The sequence below is a fragment of the Ciconia boyciana genome, chromosome 3 (genome assembly GCF_034638445.1).
Source record: "Ciconia boyciana chromosome 3, ASM3463844v1, whole genome shotgun sequence".
NCBI lineage: Eukaryota > Metazoa > Chordata > Aves > Ciconiiformes > Ciconiidae > Ciconia > Ciconia boyciana.
The window spans coordinates 71,577,562-71,600,144 of NC_132936.1; the positions used below are offsets into that span (position 1 = coordinate 71,577,562).

Sequence of the window (22,583 nt, forward strand, 5' to 3'; positions counted from 1 at the left end):
GAGTTTTCATCTCAGTTAGCAGCCTTCACATATCAAGGTATCTTGGTACGTGGAGCTTTCCAGGGTTGGACTCAACCCTTCAGACAATATAAATACCTTTTTATATGGTTGCAGAGTAGTAGGGTCAGACTGCAACCTGGTGTAAATCACAGTAGCTTAACTGATCTATGCTTGGTATTTCTCTAGTCAGTCTTTTAGCCTTTTTCTTCTTAGCTGAGTAAACCCTTGCTGGCCCCGGTGGGCTTTCCTGCCACTGCCATTTCGTTTAATCCAGAAGGCATTAGTTTTACTGTTTTTAGAGCATTTTGGGGATAAGCTGTACATTCACTCAAATTTCTAAATGATATTCTAAAATCATCCATGCATTCATCCCAAGCATAATATGCCCTTTTCTGCCTAGGCACAGGAGTTCATTACAAATGGAAAGTAAATGAGAAGCTAAAATTGAAACTTGCTAACAACTTCAATATGGACATATGATATCCTGAAAGTATATATTACCAGATGTTAGAGACTCTTGAAAAGAAGAACAAATCTGAAATAGTTAATATTAATGGGGAGTTTAACACGATACAAATGATAAAAACCCCTGGGTAATTTGTGAGTAACAAGTCTAGTGCCTGAAAAAAAATGGGAAAAAAATCTGTAGGGCAGCCAGATGAGAATGCTGAATAGAAAGCTTCTAAAGATTTAACCACAAATGGTCAGGAAAAAAACATTTCAGGTCTCTGAATGAGAGTCATTCAACATTCATTTCAGAGAAATAATTTTAAATATGTAAAAAATATTTTTTTAAGGTAAAATAACGTATTTTGGGAAATCCAGGTTACTGCGGAGCTTTATTTAGTTGCACTGTATTTATTCCATTATACAGCTGCATTTCATCTTACAGATCTTAAGATCGATGCAAAGACCAAGTCAAAACTGATATAGAGTCAATGGTCTCAGTCTGTACTTGTGTGGCGGCTCTGAAAGAAGCACAGAGCATTACTTGAACAAACTGATAAACTTGGCATGTTCAATGGAGCCCTGAGAAATAAAGATGCGTGTAACAGCCTTTCCGATATTACTGTTTAATATTAGTCTGTTCTCATCTTCTTTAGGTTAGTCTTGATTCCCGGGTGAGAGAAGTGATCAACAGAAACTTGTTGGATCCCAGCCCTCACATGTATGAAGATGCCCAACTCCAGATATACACCCTAATGCACAGAGACTCTTTTCCAAGGTTTTTGAACTCTCAGATTTATAAGTCTCTTGTTGAAAGTATTACAGGCTCTACTTCTGAAACTTAGTTTTAATTTTCAAACAAAATAACTTGATTTTTTTGGGGTGGGTGGGATGGAAGAAAAGTAGTTTAATAACATCTGGAGCTGGGTTCCTGGAGAACTACAGTTTAGCACTACTCAGGCTACTGTGAAGAAAACAAACACATATTATGGTCTCTGTCTACATTTTTACCAAGGTCCTCCCTGCTCGAGATGGCGTGGGAGGGGAACAATGGATTTGCCAAAATACATTTGTTTCACACTCCTTTCACCCTACTGCAGTCAAGATTGCAATGATGTATTTGTAGTTTTATGAACAGTCTCCTTGTGTATCCTCACACTGCATGTGCAAGGTAAAACTGCTTCACTTACCACTTAGTTGTTGCAATATTTAATCCAATAACATAAATTATATCTGTATTTAAGAACTTTTTTTGTGCAATACAGTCTTATGGTACATAGAAACAACTGCAGCAAACCAGAAAGAGGCTTGCATTTTTTAACATCACTAACTGAAAAAAGCCAATTTTTAAGGTGTAGCATTACTCAACATGCTCTACTGAGTACAATACACTGACTTTTTGAAGCCAATATTTCTGTACAGAAAAAAAGAGCTATTTATCTCTGTTTATTTAAAATAAATCAAGCGGAGGATTCCTCTGGTTGTTCACTGCCAAAACTGTGGCATTTTCATTACAGAGTTTGCAATGTCAAAAAAAGAAAAAAAAAAAAAGAAGAAGAAAAAAAAAAGCACAAACCACTTAAAGGGATCCATATCTGGGTGACACAATCTATGCGCTGATATTGTTTAATTGTTAAAAGAACAAAGATTTTCAATGTACATTTCAGATGTCAGATACTGTAATTGATTTATTAAAGACTGGCTATCCAGTTCTAACACTGTTGTATAATGTTATGTACTTCAGCAAAAAAAAAAAAAAAACAAAACAAAAACAAAAAAACAAAAAGCTTGATAATTTAGTTTTTTGAATAAAGAAATTTAATAAAAGATTGCCTACATGTAGCATTTTAGAGCATTTTAGAACATTTTGATGAATTGCATCTGTCCTGTAAGATTATTTTTTTTGAAAGCTAAATCCAGTAAAAAATGTTTTTAAACAAAGTAATGTTTTACGAGGTGGCGGGTTAAAGAAGACTTATCTTAGCTTCTAGCCTCATTGATTTTGAGTAACTCCTTGAAAACAAGGGGTTTGGAGAGTAACATTAAACCAAACTTCAAGGGCTCCTAAACCTACAGTCCTTACCCAAGCAAAATGCCTACAGAAACGCAACGGGTGTCTTTCCTGGGTAAAGAATCCTGTACTGAGCCCTTAATCAGAGCTAAGGCAGCACGGTACTCCCATCACTTGGCTGCCATGGTGTTTTTAATAGGTGTTTGCTTGGCCTTTTTATCAAAAAATGTCCAATTTTAGGATGCATTTTGATGTTTAAAGAGACAGTGACTCGGAACTTAAAAAACCCATCTTCATACCTACCATAGACAAGAAAAATGAGCGTTAGCATCCCTCACAAACTGCTAAAGATATACCAAGAAATGGCTTTGAATACTTGTTAAATATATATATATGTGTATGCATGTATATATATATTTAATACTGGCAACTCTGGTCTTATACTAAGACTTAAGAGGCAAGGTTCTTCTCACTTACATAGGACTAAACATGGCATAAGCCCGTTGCTTTTGATGGGACTGGAAGGTCTGGCAGTTGTGTCCTTGAGTGGAATCTAGCCCCAACACACTTGGCTCCAACCACCCAGTTACTCCTTGCAGGCAGCCTCTGCTGCTGGCTCTCGCTGGAGCCGCTGCCTCCGAGGCGGGTCTGCTGCTGTACAGTAACTGGTAGGATGCAGGTCTTAGTTTATCTTCTGGGGCTTATTTTTTTCCTTTGTTTTACTACCTCTCATTTTTTTAATTTATTGAACATGCTTCAAATAGCAAGTCTGGGGAATTTTTTAATCATTCTTTTTACTTGAAACCTGTGTGCTTTTTTTGGATATATATACGAACAATTTAACGAACTGTTTCTTACACTCATTTGGTTTTGTAATTTATATAGAATTCAGGAGATGATTAAAAGGGCTATTCTCTATTCCCTATGCAAATATTTTAACTGTTGTAGTGTTTGACAAAATGGGATCTAGAAAAAAAAAATCTGCAAAGTGGAAAACAAATCTGTTTACAGTGGCGTTGCTGACTATCCTACCATATTCAGCACTTTTAAATATTGTTATTTATGAAAATGTAGTTTAAAATGCAAGACAAAATATTTATAAATGTTTCTTTTAATAAATACCTGTTTTGTCTGAAAGTGTTATTGTGTTATGACAACTTTATTAATGTTGGTTAGCTACTTACCATTATGAATAAAATATTCAATTCTACTGACAGAATAATAGCTATGATGTTTACAAATCCTGAGGGGGGGGAAATTCAGTGAGAAAGGACTGCCTCCTTCTACTGTGAAATACTGTTAGAAAAAAATAATTTTTCTGGCTTTTTTTCTTAATTGGAATTTAACTATGGTCCTACATATGTCTAGTATCATTTGATTACAGTTATATTTACTGTGGTACTAAACATATACAGCATCATATATGTATATATTTACATAGTGTAATTTCAAGTTTGTTGATGTTTGAGGCACAATACATTCAGTCCACACATCTAAACAATGTATAAGAGACAAAACTGCATGCGTAAGTCTTTACAAATGTAGACTTGAATATTCTTAATGTTACTATTTGATGGTGACCTGCTAGTCATAAGCTATCTTTATAAGATATTTCACACAGGTAGAAGTTCTTGTCAACATAGACAAGTCATCCTTTCAAGGACAGTTTTAAAGCTAAATGTGCGGGCCCTGAAGTATTATCTTGATTTCTAGCATAAGATTCCAAAATCTGTATTTAGAAACTGTTACATCATTTTGAAAAATATTACACCAATCTTCAGTGTAATAGTGCAATGAAATCATGTTCAAAATTTCTTGTCTTAAATCCTCTGTTTGGAGGGATTTAAAAATTGAAGATAAAGTGAAGTTTCTTTCTTGGGGCAAATGCTCATATTAAAATCTTTAATATACATTTCATCTATCAGTTTGGGTTTCCCAAATTTTTTTATGAAAAAATGGATATGGTCCAAATGGACAAGTCATGCCATAACATGATCTCATTGCTTATCATACAGTTCTTTGAACACAAATTGTAAAACAGTCAAGCTATTAAACTGATTTATTGTGCATGCAGTGTACAATACACTTTGAAAAACTGCCTAGATACACTTATTCTATAGCCTGGAATAAAATAAGTATGTATTTAACTTGTATTTCAGTTTTTCATGAGAATGTATATAGCAAGTTCACTAAAGAAAGTGAGTTATGTTTTTGTCATTTTTGCCCAGTGTTTAATCTTTTCTGTCAAATAGAGCCTAATGACAAATAGCCACAAATAAGCAGAGCACTCGTGTACACTCCTGACCTTTACGTTTCAAAGAAACTGAATATATATTGTATTATGCATGTGTTCAACTTAGCTGTTTACAGTCAACGTTCACATAACTGAGCTGAAAGTAGTTTGGGATACCCAGGATAAAACAAAACTCACAGATAGTATCAACAGTATTTCAATTAGACTGAAGGCATATATGGTATGAAAGAGACTAAAGGTATGATGGAGAAAAGACAGGTCAGTGACACAGGTCGCTGGACTGCACGTTAACCAGCTGAGTCCAGGCAGCATGGTGCTGTGGAAACGTGGCCATAGCACTTCCAGGCCCACAGCCCGTCCACCACTCGCCTCAGCACCTGTGGAGTCCACATAATCCATTTGCAGGACAACAGAGAGTGGACACAAACCAGACTTAAGCTAGCAATAGCTCTGTTTTAAATTAAAAGCATGCTAAAGTGTCTGCTAGGATGTGGTCTAAACCAAGCAAATACAGGAGACCTACATTCTACCTTAAACAGCCAGGGTTTAAGCTGTCACCTGATGCCAAACTTGCTCCCCTAGGCAGCAAATTCAATCACAAGGAGCATCTGCCCGTGGAACCAGTATCTAAAAAAGGTGGGGGCTCTTCTGGTGAGAGCAGCTTGCTGGACTGACCACGCTGTGAGCCCGCTCAGGAACCAGCAGCTTCTGTACGCAGTAAGTGCTTGCGAAAGCCATTTAGCATAAGTATTCCACAATGCCAATTCAAAAGCAATCAAAGCTGATACAAGAAAGTCTCTTAACTTCAGCGACTCTCTACACCACAAGGAGTAAAGCTCACACCTCTACAATGTCTGTGAGCCTGCTCCCGGCAGCGTTAACCCAGCCAACAACAGCCTGAGTCCTTAACAAATCCAACAAAGCAAAAAATTAAGGTTGCAATGTCTCCTCCAAGTTTATTTGAACCATGTCTAACTGCCAACTTCAAAATAGGGTTTTTCTCAGCCCATAATGCTGTTATTTTTGGAGAGACCCAAGAGTGGCACCGTAGCACATCCTGGAACATGGCTGCGGTGACAAAGGTCCAGTCCTGTTCACCAATACCCTGAGTACATTTGCATCAGCCCCCTTCACATAGGTCCTGAATAATTCTGACAGCAGTAGAAGTGACGTTTGTGGGATGAAAGAACAAAGCAATAATGGTGCCAAAATCAGCTGGAAAAAAACCCTGATATAAACATTGTCTGCATATTAATTTAACGTTATACCAAAAGCCAGATTTTGCCCCTTCCTTTATCCATAAATTCACTCTGTGGAAATACGTCCTTCCGATTTAAAACAGGGATACAATTCAGGCAATTCAAAGGCTGACCATCAGTCATTGACTCACACTACCTTTTTTTCCTTCTCAAAAGCTTTACATTAAATCACCCCTTATTCTAAATTTCCTGAGTTCTGCGTACTTCTCTTACAAGCAGGGTTCACACAGCTGTTAAGACTCATAATTTCATTCATTATTACAGAACACCAAAATATTTGGTCTATTGAAAGCATGAATTTGATCGTTTTTCTTTTACCCTTCTGAAAGAAGGCTTCAGGGAGCTTCATGGGCAGGCAGCAGTGAGCGCAAGGGAAGCTTTTGGTGGTCAAGTTTTCATAAGCAATGGCCTGGGCTGTTTATCAGCACGAGACCAGCTGCACAGACTGTCCATTCTCCACAAAGCTCTTGGAGTGTGATTTTACTTATAAGTTATTGCTACAGTGTATTTTGCCAATAATCCTTATTCAAAGGGGTGCATTTACAATCATAGGAAAATGTTTTTACCCAACCATTCATTTTAATGTTTAATATTCGGAATAACAAATTCTCACGTTGACCATATTACCTTTGGATCTCCCAATGGAACAAAACTTGCAAGTTTTCATTTCTGACTACCAAAACTGCTTAGGTGCGCAAGCATTACTCTTGCTTTTGATATTACATTCATGAAAGTAGCAATTTACTAATGTATCACATGGAAGTTACTGTTATTCCACCAGTGTAATTAGTTGTAAAGTATGATTACCTGGTCCTGTTAAGCCATGAACAGGGACAGAAGAACAGCAGAGACCTGACTTTGACTCCTCCAATGACTGTAATATAAAATACTGCCTAATAAAGTTTTATAGATAGTTGCACATTTTTATAATAAAGTATATCTTTCAAACTGTTTTGAGTTTAGCCAAGAATCTTATTAATGAGGCTATCTCAAACACGGTTACTATGCCACCTTGTCTGCATACCAGAGGGGATTTCTCAAGATCATCCCACAACATCCATCACATTTACTAAATGACTGCATCTTCGCTGCCTTCCGGTTTAAAACTTTGACGTAAGACACCGTACTCAGATCTGTATTTTGAGTCCTTCAGTCTCACCACTAATCTCTGCCGTAAAGGCTCTTTCAACTGCCCTTTTTTCTTCTTCTGACAATGCATTTCTTCTCCTGTAAATGCTTAACTTTGCACCTGCTTTTACAGTGGAGGTATCCTTCCACAAGTATTTGCAGCTTCCCCCTCCTCCTCAGGGTATTTTAATTCCGAAAATTTATTCTGGAGTGAGAGGAAGAGACCTGTAAGAGTAACCTGGGTATCCAAATCCCCAGATGAAACTTCCCGCGTCCCCTTCCACACAAGCAGCCTCGGAAGCTGACCGCGGTGTGGGAGGACACTAAAGCTCCCCAGGGAAAACCTCAGCACCCCCGCGGGGTCTTACGCTGCTTTAAACTTGTGGTACGGGGGATCTGGCGAGGTTTGGGGCTTTTTTTTCGGTCAGAACAAATTAAAAAACCGCCCAACTGCCACCCCCCGCGCCGGCAGGAAGCCCTGCAAGCAGGCGCTGGGCTGCGCACGGCCCCGCGCCTGCGTCTCGCCCGTAGAGCCCCCCTGCCGCCGGGCCCCACCCCTTGCCCCCCCGCCCTGCCAGCGCCGGCCAATCAGAGCGCGCCCGCCCACAGCCCCGCGAACCGAAAGGAGCCGAACCCCTTCGTCCGTTTCCGCCAGCGGAGCCCCGATAACTTCCGAGTGCGCCCGAAATCAGCGCCGAGCCTCTTCGGCAGCTTCCGGAAACCCGGAAGGGAGGCAACCGAGCGCGTTCGGGTGTCTCCGGCACGGGCAGGGCTGGCGGGGGAAGGGCGCCCGAGCTCCCGCCCCCGCCGGGCATGTGGCTGCTCTCGCGAGCGCTCCGCGCGGCGCAACGCTGCCGTGCCTCCAGGCTGCCCCCGCGGAGCCTCCGAGCAGCGCCGGTCAGGGGCAGCGCGGCGGGGACATGCCCGCTGCAGCCGCGCCGCGGGCTGAGCGCCCGGCCCGGCTTAGACGAGCTGTTCGCCGCCCCCTCCTTACGGAGCCTGCTGGAGGCGCGGGCGCGGGGCGGGGCGGGGCCGGAGCTGGCGGCGCGGATCCAGCGGCTGCGCGACAAGGAGCAGGAGCTGCGCGACACGCGTGAGCTGGCGCGGCAAGGTGCGGGCCGGGCGGCCCACGGCGCCCCCTGGCGGGCGGGGCGGTCGATTTGCATATGCCGACGCGATTGGGGGAGCGCCCCAAGGGGGCGGGCGGGGGCGGCCACGTGGCGCCGCGCGGCGGTGAGGCTGCCAGCTGCCTGTGCGGGAGGCGCGGCACGTGCCGGCGGGGGTGGGGGCGCGGGCGCGGTCGGGGGCGCGCCCCGGTGGCGGGAGAGCGGGGAGGCGCGGGGAGGGTTCCAAACCTGTCGGCCAGGGAAGAGCGGGGCAGTTTCCTCTTGCCTTCCCTTGCCGAGAGCAAACAAGCCTGAGCAGAGGTCAGGGTACAAGCGAGGGGTGGGTGAGTGGGTAAGGATCATCCACGGGCATGGGAGCCGCTGATACTTGAAGGAAGAGCAGCGTGATAGCATCTGTTTTGTATAAAATAAAGATAATTAGCGATAGAAAGCTTTTACATTTTTCTTGCGGGTTTTTTTCTTGCTGTCAGGACGGATCGGTCCGCCTGCCTGCATCCGTTTCAGCAGCCGTAGGCCTTCACGTCGGTTTGTGCTGCCTCCAGGCTGTGACGTAGCTTTGCATTGCGTTAGTGGCTGCGCACTTTAGTGTTGTCAGATAGTTAATATTTTTCACCCTGAATCAAACTTAATTTTGATCACGGTTAGAAACCAAAATGCAGAAAAGGAGTACTTCAAGATCAGCAAACATTCACTAGGTCATGAAACGTTCCCTAGATCATAGGGATCTTAGACTGGATTTAAGAAAGAAATTGTTTAGAGTGAGGGTGGTGAGGCACTGGAACAGGTTGCCCAGAGAGGTAGTGGAGGCCCCATCCCTGGAAGCATTCAAGGCCAGGTTGGATGGGGCTCTGAGCAACCTGATCTAGTTGAAGATGTCCCTGGTCTTGCAGGGGGGTTGGACTAGATGACCTGTAAAGGTCCCTTCCAACCCAAACCATTCTATGATCATTTAATACTTACTACTTTGCTAAGTACTGATTAATCAAAAGTGTTAACTGTAGTCAGTTATTCTGACTAATGGACATGGCAAACGCTGTCTAAAAGCAAACGATCTTTTTTTTTTTTTCTATTTATTCTCTCCCACCTCAGATTGAAAAAGGAGAAATGTTTCTTTTGAACAAACTAATCATTGACCCAAACTAACTGAATGAAATGGAATGGAACATCTTTTTTTCTCCTTTCAGAAACTGCTGAAGAAGCCAGTGTCATCAAAACCAGGCTTAGAACTTCAGCAAAGTGGAGTGATCACAAGGGCTTAGTCAGTAACTTTGTGCACTTCTGTAGTTCATCCTCAAAAATATTTGTATATGTTATTTTAAACTGATATTAGAGCCTATATTACATTTGCATCTTAAAGTATGCAATCGCTATTAATTGTTATATTAGATTATTTCTTAATTGCATAATAATTGCATTATCAATAGCTGGTTTGACTCTAGTAGATTTGTAATTCCTTAATTCTTATCCTTCCTTCCGTTGGCCTTAATGAGTAGCCCTTGATCCGTCAGTACTTACTGTAAAGAAACGTAGATAGTTGGAGGTGATCAAGCTTATATGTTTAAAGAGTTACAGTTAGTCAGGTAGTCAACCATGCATGCTCTTAGCCAGCTGGAGTTAAAGCATGCTTGTTGTTTAAACTAATTTACGCATGATTATCTTTTTAGTTTCCTTCTTACAGAAGTGATTGGGGGTGGGGGGTTAATTCACCAATATTAAACCTAAATTGTAAAGTCAAAAAGTTTCATTTAAAATTGTGCTACTGACTAAATGCTGAAAAGGTGTGGCTTTATTGTAAGAGTACACCTCCCGTCTCAGCTGAACGCATTTAAAAGCTTTCTGTACACAGAAAAAAGAGGTTTAGCATCTTTCATTTTCTTCTCTTGCTGCTGACTGTGCAGTTTTGTGTCCCTGTGCCCACCCCAGTTCCCCTTTTTCATTGTGTGTACCACCTTCTCCTTTGTGGGGTAATATTTTTTTCTTCTGGGTGAGTGAGCTGAATCAGTGCGGATCAGAGGCTGCTTAAGATGTTGAAAACAAGTCTTAATTGTAAAACATGAATGTTGATCAGTCAAGTAACACTTTAAAATTACAAGTTCCTCTTACTATGCAAGAGTTCTTCCATACCTTTGTTTTTAGTGATGTGTTAGAAGTTTTGCAGCTGTTCTGGAATAAATTGACAGAGATAAAATACTTGAAATTGCTACTACTGTCCTCAAATTTTTGCATGCAATGATAGGGGTAATAGTCCTTTTAATGAAGAGTGTCAGTTGTGGAGCTGCTGTGCTCTTTAAATCCTTGATGTTCCTGTCACATTGAAATACAGAAAGTCATTTCTTAGAATCACAGAATGGCTGAGGTGGGAAGGGACCTCTGGAGATCATCCAGTCCAACCCCCTGCTCAAGCAGGGTCACCTGCACCAGGTCACTCAGGGTTGTGTCCAGTCAGGGTTTGAATATCTCCCAGGATGGAGACTCCACAACCTCTCTGGGCAGCCTGTGCCACTGTTTGACCACCAGCACAGCAATTGTTGTTTCTTTGGTTGGGTTGGGGTTTTTTTTGTTTTGTTTTGGGGGGTTTTTTTAATGTTTAAGTGGAAATTCTTGTATTTCAGATTTTCCCATGTCTTGTACCTGAACAATATCAGAAAACACTCTTAATGTATACTATGTGTCTTCATTACAGATCGTATTATTCATCTCATTTTCTCACAGGTTTAGTGTGTTGGGGGGTATTTGTGTGGTGGGGTTTTTTTTTTCCTGTAGAGTAAGTTCTTCATGTAGTTATTTTTCAGAAGGTTTTCTGAGAGTGGCATTGATATAAGACTGAGGATTAACCATACTCAAATATTCCAGATGAGAGTGAAGATTTCCGGAACCTTGCAGAAAGGGAAATGGCCTCCTGTGAAGAAGAGATAGCTGAACTGAAACAGCAGGTTAGGTCCCCTTTCAAAGCCTCTATTTCCTTGCCATTCTTAAATTAACGAAGCCAAATTATCTTCTCATCAAAATATGATGTATACGATAAACTCTTCTCCTTCTCCCCTCCCTGACAATTATACTCCTCGACTACTGTCTGTTAGCTAAGGAAAATGAAAAGTGCAGATGGTATAGAGACAGCCTGCAAGTAAGTGCCTACTTGTATCTGAAACTGTTTGAATCAATACATCCTTATAAGTAGGTGCTATAGTTTGTCTTGTCTGGGTGTATCTTCATGGATGCCCAGCTTTTTATCTATTGGAAACATTAAACTTGTATAGTATCAGACACACTAGTGGTTTTTAAAAAAATAGTTTAATCCTATGTAGCTACTTTAGACTGCTACCTTATATAGGTTCTACATAGTATCTATGTTATTTAACATAAAAATAATGATCTGTAGGTACACAAACTGTTACATATTCTTGATGTTACTGGTGAAGCAGAAGCTGGTATTGTCACATTCTTTATTCCTTCCACGACAATACAAGTCACTTTATAAATATTTCTGTAAATACATATGATTTTGCCAAAAGAAGAAGGAGAAATCTGTGGAAAGAAACATCATCTAATGCTACTAAAGGAAGATGACTGAAAAGCATTTGCAAATCATCCAGAGTTTTGATCCAGCCTGCAAAATTGTGATACGTTTTTTTGGTTCTAGTGTAGCTTTCTTCTACAGATCAATATAAGGCTGGCTCTCTCTTTTTAAATAAACAAACGACTAATGCATCTGAGTTGTTGTTGAAGGACTGTCCTCCTGAACATCCATACCTTCTTAGCTCTGCAGTTGAGACCGGGTTAAAAGGGACTCTGATGGGAAGGGAGATGTTCAGTTGTCTTGCAAGAACCGGCATGTATCCTGTGGTGTGCAGACATCGCAGTGCTCCTGATGGGTGAAAACTTCTGTGAAGTTTCGTAGGTCTTGAGAGACCTATGTAGCTCCTGTGACTGTGAACAGACACAGGGAGCCTTCCTGCAGTGCAGCGTCCCCCCCATCTCTTCCTGACTGCTGCTTCTTCAGTGCAAGAGGCATGAGAAGCCTGTCCGCTGGGCAACCAAGGAGTTAGTGCAGGAGAACGCAGCCTAGATCAATTGCAGACTTGTCTGGCATTTTATACTGTCTCGGTTGTGGATAGCAGTGTCAGAGGGAAGTCTTAGCTGGGTGTTTTTGTATTCGCAGATAGTGTTGCTTTTGATTCCTTCAGAAGAAACGGACAAGAGTGATCTTGTCATGGAAGTAACCGCTGGAGTTGGAGGGCAGGAAGCCATGCTGTTCACCTCGGAGATATTTGATATGTATCAACGATATGCTGCCTATAAAAAGTGGAAATTTGAAATATTAGAATACTTTCCCAGTGAAATAGGTCAGTAATGAAAATACTTAATGTTTGTAACTTTTTAATTAAAGTTGAAACACTCATTCATATGACGCTTGAATTTCCTGACTACAGGAAGCTAATTTGCACTAACTTAATTTTAGAAGGAGAATACTGTTTGGATGTCTGAGTACAGTTTTCCTCAGCTTCTGTATTTGAGAATGAAGTTCTATTTCAGAAGTACTATTAAAATAATAACGTGCTAAAAAATAAAACTTGTCTTTCAGTAGTTTCAAAAAGTAGAAATGAAACTAAGTTCTTGGTGGAAGAAAACTCAGAAAGTGATGCAGATATGTTGTTTTAGCTTTATTTTTTTACAAATACAGATTACCTATACTTTTTATTTGGATATGCTGTTCTACTTCGTTACTTGATGTTTCTAATGTTTATGGATCAGTTTGGTGTCAGGTTTAAAGTCTGTTTATTATTATGGATCCCTTGGCAGAGAGGGACTAGTATAATTAAAACTACTCTTGAGGTTTAATCTAAAACATCTTGAATTTATCTGAAATAATCTCATCTGAGGATTTATATAAGGAAATGGGATGTTTGGATATACCTCATCTGTAACAGCTAATGGATGAGCAAAGTGGGGGAATTGTTGAGACTTTGAGAGGAGAGATAAGAGATCTAATCATTTATGAAAGTCGTCAACTAAAATTTCACAGGTAATCAGTTTAACAGCTTGATGCCAGTAAAATGAGATGTTTCTCTGTTCTCCCCTCTTCCTTACTGCTTCTCTGCCTGTCTGAGCAGTCCTACCTTTTTCTTTGTCTGTTTTGATGTCCTTTCACTTAAACTGGCAAAGACTTTGCTTTTTACAACTGGGATAGTTTTTTGCCTAGTTACTGTGTTAAATCAGTTCTTATGAGCCTTAGAGCTAGCATAAGATAAGTAGCAGCATGGGGCTGAATGCAAGGAGGTGGAAAAACTGGATCTTCTGGTGATGATGAGCTGTGGAGTTGGTTCACTGCATCTCCTGGAACAGTGTATTTGCAAAGATGAGGATTGATAGGTTTACACAACAAACTGAGGCAGTGGCACATGTTAGTTAATTTTAGCTTAATCCAGTTAGTGTGTAAAGTTGTTTCCCAAATATCAGGCTGCTGTCTCTGTGTTGCTGCTGACTTCTTTGCATTGGCACTTGTGATTATGCATCTCTGTAGAGTCTCATCACGAAGTCAATCCAACTGAAAAACAGCACAAAAAAAACCCCAATTAGTTTTCAGGTAATCCAGCACAAGAGAAGAGGAGATATGCTCATGGAGGCAGTGGAGGCAGAAGTTTGTGGCTGCTGGTGGTGGCAGTGAGAAAACCAGGACCTCCTTCCAGCAGCAAGAGGTTCAGTCAGCTTAAGCCAACTGTGAAACTGCAATCCAAAACATGCCCAACCAGTGGCAGGGATTTCGGGTTTTGATTGACAGATTGCTAGCCATGTTTCTCAGCAGGCTAAATTTGCTAAGTCTGTCTGTGTTAACAGATCTGCAGGCTTAGTGTTATCCATGCTGTTGTGAGTAAAGCTAGCACATTTTGCTTACATATTGCTGTGAAAGTAATGTAAAGATCATAGTGGGTGTGGATCAGTAGATGGGCACGTGTGCAGCTTATTGCTCCTAGCTCAGATTGGTTGTGAAAATTTACCTGTATTCATACTTTCATCAGCATTTTTCTTCTTTTTTAGTGAAACTTTGAAGAAGAAATGAGAAAAGCTGGGATGTTAGGATATGCAATCTGTCAGAAAAACTCTAATCTTTTTTCAGTCAACACAATATAATTGCAGAGAGATTTTTAGCAAGCTTTGAGAAATGTGAAGCATCTTCTAACACTTCTTCTGTTTACTTACGCCACATTTTGGACTCAATGATATTTTCAAGTATCTTGAACCCTTTGTTTCAACCATGTAGAAATTCACAAAAAATAGATGTCCACAACTCTCCTAATTGAGCTTCTCATGTCAGTGAGCTACTTTCCCCTTCTAATGAGGGTCTTTCTGTGCCAGAAGTACAGGTTTAGATTCACTGTTATATGTTGAGGGATTAAAAGAAGGTTCAAAAATTGGACTCCATGGAAGAAATACAGTCGGACATCACAAACTGGGAACTTGAAAATCTAGGTACAGGCTTGATTTGTTGTCAGTATTGACACTTCAAAAAAGGGAGGCCCGTGTCTTCACCTTTCAGATATGCAGATACAATTTAACTTACTATGGATTTCACTTACACTTCTGGGTTCTTAAAAGCTTTACTAGAATTTGATTTTAAAAGGTGTTATATCTATAAAATGTTTGAATAATTTTCTTCAGGGTGACTTGTTTCAAGTTGATGAACATGAACTCAGGTTTTCACAGTATCAGAATCTCCTTGTAGAGTGGCTGCTGTTGATTGAATTGATATACATTTTTTAATGTAATGACACTTGAATTCAGTATTGTCTATTATCTAGATTTGTTACTATTAATAAACTTTTTTATGGTCAAGAGGTCATTTGTCAAGTAAACTGTTTGCACAGTTCAAGTGAAGGTAGGGACAAGAAGAAGCTCCACGTTACAGCGCAGCTTGTTGCTGAAAGAGGAAGGTCATGTTTATCCCCATTCATGACCAGGCAAACGCTTTGCCAGGAGCTGAGCCAGTTCAGCCTTCAAAGACGACAGAAATCTATTAACTTTTTTTTTAAGTATATGGAATAAACAGGGTGCAGGTTAAATGGGTGTAAACAGAATGGGGGAAGGGTCTGGGCCTTCTTTATTTCATATACTAGGGGGAGAGGAGAGTTGCCCTTTCCATTGAGGCAAAACTTAGATGGGGTAAACCCCAGCAGTCACATTCCCCTTCAGAGCAGAGTTTCACAGTCAGCTTAAACAAGGGCTGTCCCACCTTCCAGCCAGCTGCCCGCCCTATGTTCCTTCTCCCTCTCAGCTTTAGCAATTTGGAGGCCACAGTGCTAATTGGATCAATCCACTGATTTGGCCTAAAAACTCTCTGGTATTGGATAGTTTGAAGTCAGGTCTGACTCAACTTGCAGTTCAGGGATTGGAAGAGAAAGGGAGTTGAGCTTGACTACCCTTTTGGTGAAAGCTCAGTCCTTGGACAAGGAGCCCACACCCTCAGAGGCATTATCTTTAATGCCTTAAATGGGAAATTGAAGTAATACATTAACCTAGTATACATCTAGCTGTATTTTCTCTTTGAAACTGCTAGGTTTTCAATGGATATATATTTATTTTAAGCTCTTTTGTCTTGCTGAGGGCTTGCCTGTGCACTGAAATTAATGTTTAGGAAGGTAGGATGTAAATCTAGAGAAAAATAAAGGCAGCCCTAGCCTTTGTCAGCCTCTTGCAGTGTATGTTCTGATCTTACTTGCATGACCACCTATTATCAAAACTGAGGAGCTAGAAATAAATTGGGAGGTAGGAGGACTATAGATGGCACTGGTACTGAAAGGCATGTTTGAACCCTCAGGTTCAAGGTGTCTGTGCTGTGCTGAGTAAGAATGGAGTTAAGGATGCTTGCTGGTGACACTAGGCTCTTGCATCCCATCCACACTCCATTTTTATGGACTGCATGAGCAAAAGCAAGGTCCTACATGAAAACATCAAACTCCCTTATTTCAGAGAGCTCCAGAATTCAGCTGAAACTTGAATGTGAGCATGTGTGAACAAGGTGAATGTTAAACAAAGCTGCAATTAAGGATTGGTTTCTGTCCACTCTTAACTGACTTTATTGACCTACCCCAAGGGATGCCACTGTGCAAAAATAGCACATTCAAGATTTAGCGTGCACGTTAAAGCACAAACCCACATGTCATTATTTATCCACTGCCTCTCACCCTGTTGTGGCAGGCAGAGACACAGATATGGGACTTCATTTCAATCTGGGTATAAGATGCCACATAAAAAACGAGTGCAAACTCACACTCTTGTTCTGAGCACATCAGCTTTCAGGATAGAGAGGGACATTTTAATTGAAAGGGGCAAGCATATAGTTAGTAAGAGCTACCTGTATTTGACAGGCCTATGACATGTGCGCCAGGGTAAAGGGTTTGTTGAAATTCCATTGGATTTGGCTGCATTTCATATTAAACTTGTGTTGGTAATAGTTGATTTGAAGCAGTATGACCTAAATACCTGTCTTTTGAACCAGTTTCTTGGTCATCTCATGCTAAGCACCACAGGCACACTGTTATCACTACAAACTTAAACTCTCCTGAACGTGTCACAGATGTGACTGCAGCTCAAATAGACAGACGGTACCCGTGGTATATATATTAATGCCAGAGAAGTGAGGGAGAAAAGACAGAACATTAGCTTTTGCAATGAACTGCTTATCACGTAATTAATACTTGTCAGTAGTGCCGTAGCCTTGTGGACATTCACATTAGTTTTACTCCTGACATAGCCTGGCTTCTTCCTCATGTGCAGAGGTTGCTTATGATTTTTTTAGTACTTGCTTTTATATGTAAAGGAGTAAGAAAGTTTTATTACTCAACTACATTAATTATTTTAGGTTATATAAGATTCTTTTAGAGTAAAGAAGAAATCTTTTGTTCATTTGAATAGCATTTGCGGAGCAGTAGAAAGATTTCACACTACCTGTTAGAATTAAACTTACTGATCTAAACTGAAGATTTTGACAGATATTCTTATTTGTTAAACTACATGCTTTATGGTCAGATTTATTCTAAACATGATGGATTTATCTTACAGAATTGATAGTAGATAATGGCTATAAATTAAATCAGTGAAGCACTAGGTGCATTTGAATCGAAGTGGTACAGATTTGTACAAGTGGGAGAAAAATTCTAAAAGTTGGACAAAAATGAGATGAAAGAGAAAGGAAGAGGCCATTTATACTATTTTCCACAAATGTGACTGTAAAAGTAAATATGTTTTAGTAAAGTTATGAGGGAATTTTAAATTTCTATAGAATAAAAACATTTGCAAACCTTCTCCGTGGAGGTGAAAAATGTGGCCTGCGTTCTGGCTGATGATTTTTTCCTGCTCTGCAGGGCATTTTCAGGTTCTACGTTGTCTTCATTTTCCTTTTTTAAAAAGCTGCTATCTTGTCCTTATGGTTGATTTCCTTAGTCTAGAGATAGCCTAAAATAGTATTTCTGAGAAGTATGTGCCTCTTCTTTTCCTCGGCTGTGGTTTCATGTTGCAAGACTTCAACAGCAATGCTCTTTCAAGGCTGCCTGTCTCTTCTTTAATCATTCCCTTGGCACACCATCCACTGTGCTGAGAATGGGATTTGGGAACTGAGCTGGATTAAAAACTAAAATAGGTAAAAAATTACATTTGTTTAAAGTGCCATCACTTCTCTGACCTTTCAGACAGTTACACTGGCACGCCTGACGGGTTTGCACACTAGCAAACAAGGAAGAGCAAGAATGCCATAAACTAGTATTGCAACAAACTCTTTCTGTCACAAAACTATGATTGTATTGGGCTTTACTTCCAAGTTCCAAGCTGTTCGATGCTAGTTTTTAGTACATTGCTGTCAAATGTTTTGCTGGATATATTGGTAAGAGTTGGAGTTCTGCTTGCTCCAAGGGAGCAAAAGATTAAAAGGAAATGAAAGAACAAAGATGAGACATGGGTAGGATGCATAGAGGAGAATGGATAAGAAGAGTGTGACTAATACTCATCCTTTAGTTAAGGAGTTGGGGTTTTTTCCCATTGAATGATAAGGTTCTGAACTAACAATAAAAAAATTGATGTAGTTTTTGAAGGTGGCTTTCAAAATCTGATCTTTATGTAAACTTACTGCTGGTGTTAGAGTTCTACTATGGTTTACAATTGTATGTGTACATGTATGTACATGGTTCATCGACAATCTTTTTATGTATATGAAAAACCTAAATTGAACTCTATAAAAAAGAATTTGGCACTTTTACTTGAGATAGTGTGTGAGTATGTATGTCTGGCTTTGTTTTTAAGAGTTTTCCTGCATTTTTGGTATAATTCTGCCTAAGTATTTAAATGGTAAATTCATAATTTTAAGAAACAAATGACAGCGATGTCTAAATACACTGTTTGAGATATAACAGCATAGTACCAACAGTTTTCCTTACAGCTTTACAACTGTTTTCTTTCTGTATTTAAGGTGGCCTAAGACATGCAGTTGCCAGTATAGCAGGTCTTGAGGCTTACAAGTACATGAAATTTGAAGGAGGAGTGCATCGTGTTCAGCGGGTGCCAAAGACAGAAAAACAAGGACGCATTCACACCAGCACAATGACTGTTGCAATATTACCCCAACCCACCGAGGTAATATCTATATTTTAGTATAACAGACTTTACCATGAGCAATGTTTTAACATTCCGTATTGCTGATACGCAAGTGTTTTCTGTCTCTCTTGTTATTCTCTTGTAATGATTTTTATTTAATCTTAGTTTTAAACTAAGTCATATTTGTTTGTTTATTTTAATTTTTGTCTAGGGGAGTGAAATAAAGAATTTCTGGATTTCCTCATAATCCTAATCACAACAAAGTTACTGGCAGTTTACTTCACTAGAACTTGAAAATTCACTGTGACTGTCTTGCATGTTTTGTGGAAAACTTTACATTTTTTACAAAGGAACAAAAGACTGAATTAGTTTACAGAGCTCATAGAGATTTGATATTCATAAATAATCATTGATAATTCATTCTTGCCATACTTGGCTTGGTTAAAAACAACTGGCTAAGAACTAAAGCTTTGTTTTGATCTTTGTTTCGTGTTGACCTAGAAAATTGTCAAAGATGTTACTCCTTGCTATTCTCTCCTGAAGTTGTCTCGCTCCTTCCTCCCAGAGACCATCACCCCATTCCAGAGCCAGCAAAGGGAATGTGCTCCATTTTATCTAAAAACCATCTGGTCAACTTAACTCTGCTGGAAGAGGGTGCAGAGCTTTCAGAAGAGGGGGAAGATTAGTGCTAAGGGACGGTTATACCTGAAGCTACTATTTGTCTGATTTCCTGGCTTCCATCATGTCGCATTCCAATCTGGCTACAAGGATTTGTTAATATGTTTATAAGTGGATGCGAGCTACCACTCATAAACTTTAATAAGCTTGATCTTGCCTGAATGTGCCTTATAAAATAAACCAACTATGTATATTTCACATCTGTCTAGAAGGAAACAACATAAATGTGTTCTTTTTTGAGTTTTCGTGGTTTTTTTCTGTCTCCCATGACAGATGAGACTACAAATTAATCCAAAAGATCTACGGATAGAAACAAAGCGAGCTAGTGGAGCTGGAGGCCAGCATGTCAATACCACAGACAGTGCTGTACGGATAGTTCATATTCCAACAGGTGCTGCATTTTTTCCTTAATACAAGATATACATTGCAAAACTGCTGTCAGAATTTCTTTTGAAACAATGGTTTTATTTTCAAACCTGGACAACAGTAGAGCAGAGTTTTCATATAGTTTTCATGTGTGTTGATAGTACTCTAAATGCACCATCTTGTGCCCACTCCAATTTGTAATAGTGAAGACTACTGGCTTCAGTAGGTAAGCTATCCCTTTTGCCATTAAGCGTAACACTCTAAAAGCGTCCAGATCAATTTCTATGAAAAAGTTATATTTAAGCTTTCAAATAATGGAAAAGAAAATGAAAAACAGAGTAGGTTAAAATCTGATGATTTGCTTTTTCTTGACTAGTCTCTGAGAGAGAGATTGCTCTATTTCCATATTAAAATGTTGCTTTTAATTGCAGAGTCTACTCAGGATGCCAGTTTCCATTTGTCTGCTGGTTCCTTTCCCATAGATTACACACACAATTAGGAGGCCCATCCCCAGGGCTCAGGTTAGGAAACGTAGGATGGTTAAGATACACCCTCAAATGCTACCTGATTTTAGCTATTGTATCTTTTTTTACTGCCATTCCTAAGCTTTTTACTTCCCTTTGAGCAATCCACAACAGCTGCCTTGACTTTCATTGCTTTTTAACTTTTCCTCTTCTCTACCACAAACATTAGTCAGGCTTTACAGCCCCAGGGTAAGCCCGAGTGCTCTTTATCTTCACGTATCCAGATTTTTGTCACCCATTTCTTCATATTTATTGAAGGCGTTAATCCATTCTGCACTTGTTGCATCACCTCAGTAAAGCAGAAGGTAAACAGTGGAGAGGATAGAATTCTGCTCAAGATATGGTGACAAAAAGGTACTCCAGATTCAAAAAGTTTTGGATTGCCTGCACATTTGGAAAAAAAACCCCACAAACTAAAACCAGCAAATGATCTTAGTTTTTGCTGAAGGCAGTTATTAGTGTTTGTTACAGAAATCTTAAAATGTATTGCAGATTTTTTTGTGGTTATGCATTAGAGATGGTTCATAAAGGTTTTATATCTCACTTTTTCCTATTCCACCTTTCCACTCTTCATTCCTCTTGATCTCTCTTTCTTTACCATTGTCCTGTTACTTCTTCCATTTCTCTCATCCTAACTCTTTTTATAAACCTTCATTGTGATCCAAAAAGTTGTTTGTAAACAAGTCTTTCGTAAAGTAATACTATGTAATCTTATAAAAGCATACTGCAATCTTACCAGTTACTTAATATAAATCCAAATAACAACTTCGCTTGTGCAGTCTTCTTCCTGTATTTCTTCTCCCTACTCCTTTCTTAGGCTGTTCACTTCTTATCTTAACTTGAATTGTATGTTTTTGGGGGAGAAACCACACCTTTTTTTTAAGAAAATAGTGCCCACTTTTGTATATTCTGATCATATTCTATATACTCACTATCTTGTGTATTTTACTGCTCCTTAAATCCTAAATTTCCTGGAACTGTGGCCAAAAGTTACAAGTATTAAAGGTGTCTTCTGTAAGTCAGATCACATCACGTATCTTTTATTTCATTATCTACCTGTTGTCCAACATATCAAATTAAATTTCTTGCCTTATGGCTTAAAGCACCTTACAACTCAGCCTGCAATTCTCTCCCAAAATGTATCATTAGACATTAATAAGCCTGGACTTTTGCATTCCCAGTCCAAAATATGTATTGAAGAAAGAAACAGCTTATTGTAACATAATAAAAATCTTCTAGAAATTGCAAAACCCTTTTAGTATGTGTTGCTGTTTAGTGTTAAATGTCATGGTATTTTTGGCAGGGATCATGTCTGAATGTCAGCAAGAAAGATCTCAAATTAGAAACAAAGAGAAGGCTATGCAAATGCTATGTGCTAAACTATATAACGCCAAACTGGAAGAAGAAACCAAAACGAGAAACAGTGTTCGAAAGATTCAAGTAAGTTTCACTTAGTAAAGATATAATTCTGTACAAGCATATGTCCTTGGGGTAACTCCTGTCTTGAACTGCAAATGGTAAATGGAAATATAGATGAACAGGAGCCCAGGAAGGACTTATATGAGGCAAAAAAATTACATTCTCCTTCAGCAAAAAAGGTTGTATATTAACCAGACTTAAAATTTCAGTAGTATGTAAATTCTAGAGATCTAGTGAAACAAACTGGATTACAGCGTGAAGAACCAGAATAATATTAGAAAAAGATACAGTAAAATAGTTCTTTTACATGTTTGAGAACAATTACTACAACTACTGAACTGGTCTGAGTTCTACATAACTATAACAAATTTTGGGTAATAATGGGAGGAAGGGAAAGCTTTTGCTTTAGATGCGTAATCAATATTTCATCCTTTTTATAAAAAGACAATAATGATAAACTGATTCTTCTTGTTTGATAGATTGGGACTAAAGGAAGATCAGAGAAGATCAGAACATACAATTTTCCACAGGACCGGATTACTGACCACAGGATAAGCAGATCAGTGCATCATATCGAGTGTTTCATGCTAGGGGAAGAAATGCTAGATGAAATGATACAAACTCTGAGAGAATATGCTGATTATGAATCTTTAATGGAAATTATCTCAGAAAATGAAAAAAAGAATCTATCCTGAACATTGCTCTTTGTCAGCCCATTACAACAGAAGTAGACATTTGTCTGCAAAGGAGCTTCTTGGAGCACCACCCAAAAAATGCAACTGCTTTTCA

At 39.5% G+C, this 22,583-nt stretch overlaps 2 protein-coding genes across 5 annotated transcripts in view; both read left to right on the forward strand.

The window, feature by feature from the left end:
- The window catches only part of RGS17 (regulator of G protein signaling 17), a 71,393-nt gene extending 69,306 nt beyond the window's left edge, over positions 1-2,087 (forward strand). For all 3 annotated transcript variants that reach the window (XM_072857935.1, XM_072857938.1, XM_072857937.1), the window contains exon 5: positions 1,104-2,087. In XM_072857935.1, the coding sequence (XP_072714036.1) occupies positions 1,104-1,292 (189 nt within the window). In that variant the 3' untranslated portion in view covers positions 1,293-2,087. The remainder of the gene's footprint in view (positions 1-1,103) is intronic.
- Positions 2,088-7,768: 5,681 nt separating this feature from the next.
- MTRF1L (mitochondrial translation release factor 1 like) lies at positions 7,769-22,489 on the forward strand. Of its 2 annotated transcripts, none has more exons than XM_072856085.1 (7): positions 7,769-8,210; positions 11,080-11,159; positions 12,386-12,569; positions 18,683-18,846; positions 19,759-19,876; positions 21,679-21,815; positions 22,274-22,489. In XM_072856085.1, the coding sequence occupies exons 1-7, from the start codon at positions 7,913-7,915 to the stop codon at positions 22,487-22,489; spliced, it is 1,197 nt and encodes a 398-aa protein (XP_072712186.1). In that variant the 5' UTR covers positions 7,769-7,912. The 2 variants fall into 2 exon arrangements, with proteins under 2 accessions (XP_072712186.1, XP_072712185.1); XM_072856084.1 differs by lacking the exon at positions 7,769-8,210 and adding an exon at positions 9,466-9,484.
- The last annotated feature ends 94 nt before the right edge of the window (positions 22,490-22,583 follow it).